This window comes from Monodelphis domestica, chromosome 4 (genome assembly GCF_027887165.1).
Source record: "Monodelphis domestica isolate mMonDom1 chromosome 4, mMonDom1.pri, whole genome shotgun sequence".
Taxonomy (NCBI): domain Eukaryota; kingdom Metazoa; phylum Chordata; class Mammalia; order Didelphimorphia; family Didelphidae; genus Monodelphis; species Monodelphis domestica.
Genome location: NC_077230.1, coordinates 439,888,243 through 439,895,375, shown reverse-complemented (window position 1 = coordinate 439,895,375; position 7,133 = coordinate 439,888,243). Strand labels below are relative to the sequence as shown.

The window sequence follows — 7,133 nt, the reverse complement described above, 5'->3', positions numbered from 1 at the left end:
AGGGAAAGAACATGAATCATGTAACCATGGGAAAATACTCTAAATTAATCAATTAAATAAAATTTAAAAGGATGAAAAAGAAAACCTCAATAGGGTAATGAAGAGATATGACTAAAATGACCAAATAATGGCATGCAATGATAATTCTGGAAATCTAAAGGCAAATCTCATAGTTTGACAGTTTTGCTTCTTTCCATTCAGAGGTAATCACCACACTGAAGCTATTTCTGGGTTTTCTAAATTTAGCTGGACATCCGGGATATTGTCCCTGAAGGCAGTGCTGGAACTATAATAGGCAACGTTCCAAGAACTGACTCCCAGCCTAATCAGAATATCATGATGGTGCTGAGACAGGAAAGGAGCTCTTACTTTCTCCTGCCTCTTCTGAGAAATCCCCAAGTCTGTGTCTCCAAGAAGAAGGAGATAGTATATTGAATCTGTAGCTCCACGAGTCATCAGAGAAGTTAGCAGCAGGGATCCCAGCTAATTTATGTGAGAGAAGAAGCAGCAAGTATGTATATACATGTGTATATATATAAATATATATATATATGTTTATATATATGCAGTGATTTCCCCCCATTTGTGCTTCTTCCCTTTTCTTTTTTAAAACACATAATGGATTTTTGGGGGGGAGGGATGGGACCTATGATCTGAGAGTAATGGGCATCTTGTGATGAGGAGCTTGCCCTGCTAACTCAGATCAGTACTTACTCTGCAAATGTATCTGCTTAGACAGTTTTCTGGGGCACAGAGACTTTGGAATTCTTGCCTAGGATAATGCCCAATCAATATGTGTCAGAAGCTACCTAGGTATTTCATATATTAACACCCCCTCTACTATGTCAAAATTTCACACATTACATGCTGTCATGCATATATTTGCATATGAACCATATACGTGTGTGAGTATAGAGAAGCATAATGGATCAGTAGATAGCACAAATTCATATGTAACAGCCTTGCATAATGAATAAAGATGTAATCTCAGACTTCAGAAGGGGGTTCAGAAACTTACCATCTGTATGACCTAGGGCAAGTCACTGAACCCCTCTGTGTCCCAAAGTCAAAGAAGAAGACCTGAGCCGCAATTTTAGGTGGTGTTTCTCCCATGGACTTCCTTGTAGCAATAAAATGATAGTCCGGTCCACTTGGCCAACTATCTCCCAAGCAATTTCTTTACCAAATGGATCCCTAAAGTCAAAATAGTTGGTATAGTGGCCCCACGTATAGATGTGTAGATAACAGGGTGAAAGCAAGAAAGGTGATCTAAGAACTCTATAATATGGGCAATATTTTCAAATTTGCAAAGATCAAGTGTGGGATTTGTTGAAAGGATGAGATATTAACCAGGTGGAAAACCAATCGATTGAGAGTTATATTAAGTATTCTCCCTGAGTACACAGCTATAGGTGCACAATGTATCTCTTGTAATAGGTTTGAGCATGAACACATATACTTACACATGCGTTGGTGCACATATAGTCAGTTTGAGCCAGGTGAAGAGGAGAGAACAGAAAATGATCTTCTGAGATGTGCGGGAGGAGAAAATAAATGAAAAAATCATGAGGTACAAAGGCAAGGTGGAAAGATCTTCAGCAGCACTGAGGGGAAGTTAAGAGACTTTTGTCCGAATTCTTTAATCTCCCCAGTAAGAGGATATCTGCTGAGAAGAAGGTTGGCAGAAGTTGGATGAGGACTTGGAGAGGGCAGAAAATATTGAGAGCAGCATCAGATCATGAGACCTTAAGAGTCTGCATCATCTGGGCATCATCCATGAGGTCATGGCTTTGGTATATACTTGAATAACACAGTAGTGTGTCTCTCTCCCAGTAGAGTTGAGCCAGAGGGCAAGTGTCAGTGATCCTGGGGCATAGAGTATCATGGTGAACAAAGAAAAAAGGGGAAGGGAACCAGGAATTCACATTTTCTATCCAAACAATTCCATGTTGTTGATGATCTCATGATGGGATTCAAAGGATATGAGCAAAGTCAGGGAAATTGTGAACTTGGGCAAGATGGAAATCAAAATATGATTTGTGGGAAGGTTTATCAAATAGGAATCTGTAGGAAAGGTGGAAGATAATATAATTTTTTCTGCCTCAGCTAAGAGTACAGTGGATAGAGAGCTGTCCCTGGACTCCAGAACATCTGTTTTAAATTCTGCCTCAGACATTTCCTAGCTTCATGGCTCTTGGGAAATCACTCAGTCATGGTATGCTGCAGTTTTATCATCTGTTAAATGGGAATAACATCATCTATGTCACGAAGTTGGGACATCTAAGTGGTACAGTGTATAGACTTTCAGACTTGCCATCAGAAAAGCTCCTCGTCCTGAGTTTAAAACTGGTCTCAGATTTACTTAATAATTGTGTGACCCTAAGCAAATCACCTAATTCTATTCACTTCAGTTTTCTCATCTATAAAATGGCAAACCACTCCAGTATCATTGCCAAGAAAATGGCAAATGAGGTCACAAAGAGTTGAACAAGCCTGAAAAATGAATAAATGACAACAAAAAATTGTGTATAAGACATTATGCCATGTTTGGGGCATTATAAGAAAATAACAAGCCTCTCCTGCACTCAAGTATGTTACATTGGGGAAAGTGGGGGACTATGGGAGAGGCAGAAAGATGAAGGTAGCATGTATAGTAACTGTATTAGGTGGGGAGGTACTGTCCATGCTGCCAGGGAAGCTGAAGTAGGTGGATAAATGAGGGTACAGGAGTTCCAAACTACTGGAAGGCTAAAGCTGATCTATTATCCATACTAAGTCTGACCATAATGTAAAAAGCTTCCAAACTGATTTTGCTTTGTGATTGGCCCTATGAATTCCTGCTATATTTCCCACAAGAGAAGAAATCAAAAGAGAGGAGAAATAGAAAGAAACAGAAAGATAGACAGAGACAGACAGAGAGACAGATATGGATAGAGAGAGGTAATAAAAGAGAGGGAAAGGAAGAGAGAATAGGAGGAAATTGGAGAAGGTGGAAAGCAAGGAAGAGGAAGATGGAGGGGGGAGAGAGAGGTTGGGAGAGAGAGAGATGGAGAGAGAAAGGGGGGAGAGAGAGAGAAATAGAGAGGAAAAGAAAGAGGGAGAGAGGGGGAAGGAGATAGAGGGGACAGGAAGAGAAAAAGAGAGGAGGGAGGATTGAAACAAGCAAGAAAGGAGAGAAGAAAACATAAATGCAAATGTCTACCAAGTAGATGTAGAGTATTTTCTATAGTGAGAAGTAAGGATGAAAAACTGGGGAAGAGAATTGAGAAGGATGTCATGTAGAAGGAGGCACCTGAGCTGAGCTGGAGGGTAATGATCCTGAAGTTAGAAAAGAGAGAATATCTAGTATGGGGACCAATCTTTGTAAAGCCACAGAGCATGGGGGGATGGAATACTCCTTATAGGAAATATAGGCAATTTAAATAGAATGTAGAATGCAAAGAAGCTGGGAGAAGGCAGGGTGTGAAAGGCTTTAAATATCAGGCAGCATTATTTGCATTTTCTCTCTAAGTCTTGAGGGAACCACTAAAGATTTTGAAACTGGGAAGGCAAGTGGTCAGATTTGGATTTTCAGGGAATCACTCTAATGACCATAGAGAGACTGGATAAGGGAACTGCCATAAGCTCTTCTGAGTTCCCTGAGACCCATAAGGAGGTTGTTGTAATCCACAGAACTTGAACTAGTGGAGGAGCCTTGTGAGTAGAAGGAAGTAAATGGATATGTGAGATGTTGGATGCTGGCTATAAAACAAGGATATCCCAAATGGAACAATGCTAGTGGGTAGATGCAATGGAAAAAGTATGTTAGTCACTGGAGTTTAAAGAAGACAGAAACAGAGGAAGAATGAAGCAAAAAAGACAGAGGGAGAAGTAGAGGCAGGAAGAGGGAGGGATTCACTCCAGGAAATCATGTATTTAATGCATAGACCCTGATAGGAATCAACTTAACTAAAATTAAATTCCTAATAATCTTCACTCATTTAACCAGTGTTCAACAACCTATCCTGCAAAAATTGATTATTGGAGAAAATTCCCATTTCCAATAGCTTCACTAACACACTCAACAATGATCTGAGTTGGCCCAATCATTCTGAAAGGTAATTTGTAATTATTGTTTGGCAGTCATTAAAATATCTCTACCCCTTGACAAAGAGAGCTCACTGCTTCACATGTCCTACAAAGTAGCCAATGACAAAAAGAAAGGTCCTATAGAGACCCACAATTTGTGGCAGCATTTTTTGTTGGAGCAAAGAAACTAAACCAAACCCCTATCAATTAATAAGAGAATGGCTAAACAAACTGAGACACATGAATGTAATGTGTTATTACTCTGTTATAAATGATCAATAGGAAGAAAACAGAATTGAGAGAAATTATATAAACCGATGTGTAGAACTAAGGCAAGAATAAAGGTAATGATGATTTGAAAGCAATGAAATTTGAAAGAATAGCAACAAAATGATCAAAAATGAATGTTGTGAAATTGTTATGATTAAGGTTGGTATCAGAATAAGAAATTCCAACTCTTCTCATTGAGTGTTGCTAAGGGAAGAAACTCTGAGGGTCATACTCTTCATATAATGCTAAACTTTCTCAACACATTAGTTGGTTTTGATGAAATAGTCTCCCTTTATTTTTTTTTTGTTATAAGGAAAGCTTTTCTGGAAGGCAGAAGGGGAGGGATTCATTGAAAAATCTGGGGGATCTGAAAGTAAAGAATGTGTAAAAATAAGTTGAATTTAAACTTTAAAGTTCCCAAATATAAAATGGCAACCACTGAGTCTTACAACCATCCTGTGCATATAAGGAGATTTCTGCCAAGATACAGGTTATCTTGGCATCTTGTGTAAAGGTTGGAGAATCAGACTGATTGGAATAGCTTTATTGGCAAAACTTTACATGAACAAAAAAGTAATGATAATGGCTAGAATTTCTATAGTTTCTATTAAGAGCCAGTTACTGTGTTAAGTCCTTTACAGATACTATCTTATTTTATCCTTGCAACCACCATGGAAGTTAGGTGCTATCATTATTACATTTTTACAGTTTAAACAACTGAGGCAAATATAAGTGAGGTGACTTGCTCAAAGTCCCACATCTGATATGTGTCTGTGGCTGGATTTGAACTGAGGACTTACTGACTCCAGGTACAGCATTCTATCCATCATCCCTCCCACTAGCTCATCATGATATGAAGGTGACCATGAGACTCAAACCTTTTACCATCAGGCACACTCCAGAATGCCTTTGGTTATGGAGTCAGGGATATCTGTTGACTGAAAACCAATGTGGTACAATGAGCAAAGATGTTCATCAGGTCAGCTAGGTGGTGGTGTAATGTTCCTAGACACCAATCTTCAAGGATGAGTGTTTTCCTGTGTCATAGATATGCTTTGATCTGGTCATTAGATAGATGATGACATACACAAGAACATGAAGTCTCCTCCGATCCTTGCTATACTGAAGTGAAGTCCTTAAAGCTCCATGGGGAAGAACCTTCTACCTCCTTCAGTATCTGCATACTCAAAAAGTCTTATGTGCTGAGAATAACAAGAACTAATGTTTTATATTTTCCCTTTGCTCTCCAGGTCACCAGAAAAAAAGATTCAGGAAATGTCTAATTTTACTCTTGTGAGTGAATTCCTCCTTATGGAGTTTTCAGACACCCGGGAGCTGCAGATCGTCTATGCTTTGCTTTTCTTACTGATTTTCTTGGCTACCCTGTTAGGGAACCTCCTTATTGTCATTGTCACTACTACTGACAGGCAACTTCACACCCCCATGTATTTTTTCCTTAGGAATCTGTCCCTCGTGGATGCCTGCTACATAACCGTTATTCTCCCCAAAGCATCCACCAATTCCCTATTGAACAACAGGGCTATCTCAAAGAGCGAGTGTGTGGCTCAAATCTTCCTCGTGGTTTTCTTTGTCTACACGGAGCTGATCTGCCTCACCATAATGGCCCGTGATCGCTATGTGGCCATCTGTCACCCGCTCCACTATGCAGGAATCATGAGTCCCCGAGTGTGCATGCAGATGACTTTGGCATGCTTGCTCACTGGCCTCCTGTATGCAGGTTTCCACACTGGTTACACCTTCCGATTGCCTTTCTGCTGGTCCAATGTGATCCATCAGTTCTTTTGTGACATCCCTTCTTTGCTCAAACTCTCTTGCTCGGACACCTTCAGGAACGAAGTCCTGATACTTGCCTCTGGCCTGGGGGTTGGGGGTGGCTGCTTTGCTTTCATCACTGCCTCTTATGTTTGCATATTTTCCACTGTGCTGAAAATTCCGGGGAAAGAAGACCAAAGAAAGGCCTTCTCCACCTGTGTCCCCCACATCATCGTTGTATCTGTGTTTCTGATTTCAGGCTTTTATGTTTACCTTCGACCATCCTCAGTTTCTGCCTCCATCGAGGACATGATTCTTTCTGTATTCTACTGCATAGTACCACCGTTCCTGAACCCTATCATATATAGTCTCAGAAACAAACAGATAAAGGAAGCTGTGAAAACTATCATAAGGAGAAACATTTTTTCTCGAAGATAAAACATTGATCTCTCTAACCTTTCTGTCCTTCTCTTACTCTTCCTCTTTCCACATAGTCTCTGCTCCAGTGATAGTGACTGTCTTATAGTTGTTCCCATACAACAATTCATCCCTTGACTTTGAGCATTTTCACTGATTGGCCGCCATACCTGACACGCTCCTCCTTTTCTCTTTCTCCTGGTTTCCCTTGTTTCCTCCAAGGGGCAATACAAAGTCCACTTTCTCCCAAAGGCCTTTCATCTTCTCCTGCTTCACTCCTAGTGACTTCCCTTTGTTCCTAACCCATTTATCTCGTCTGTATCTCAATGTTCTTAGCATGTTGCCTCTCCCATTAGAATGTGATCCATTAAAATTGGAAAGCCTGGACAATGACTTGACCTATTCTTTCTGAACCATTTGAATTTCATCGCTTCCATATTATGGCCCATGTCAGCCCATGTCTGGTTTTCCTCAGAAACCCTTAGAGGTAGTCTTTCATTCCCCTTCTTATCTGCTCTTCCTCACTCTAGAAATGCTCCCATCTTGAGAAAATTGAATCCACATTAGAATGTCTACTCTTTGGTTCTTCTGTTTTGAAGATGAAA

General features: G+C 40.2%; 1 protein-coding gene across 1 annotated transcript; it reads left to right on the top strand.

Annotated features, from left to right (window-relative positions):
- Positions 1–5,613: 5,613 nt before the first annotated feature.
- LOC100027550 (olfactory receptor 14C36-like) lies at positions 5,614–6,549 on the top strand. The gene has a single exon (XM_001377779.2). It carries the CDS (start codon positions 5,614–5,616, stop codon positions 6,547–6,549), a length of 936 nt encoding a protein of 311 aa, XP_001377816.2.
- The last annotated feature ends 584 nt before the right edge of the window (positions 6,550–7,133 follow it).

Excerpts from the sequence above, each read along its gene's own strand:
- LOC100027550 (XM_001377779.2), top strand. The coding sequence starts at position 5,614 with ATGTCTAATTTTACTCTTGTGAGTGAATTCCTCCTTATGGAGTTTTCA.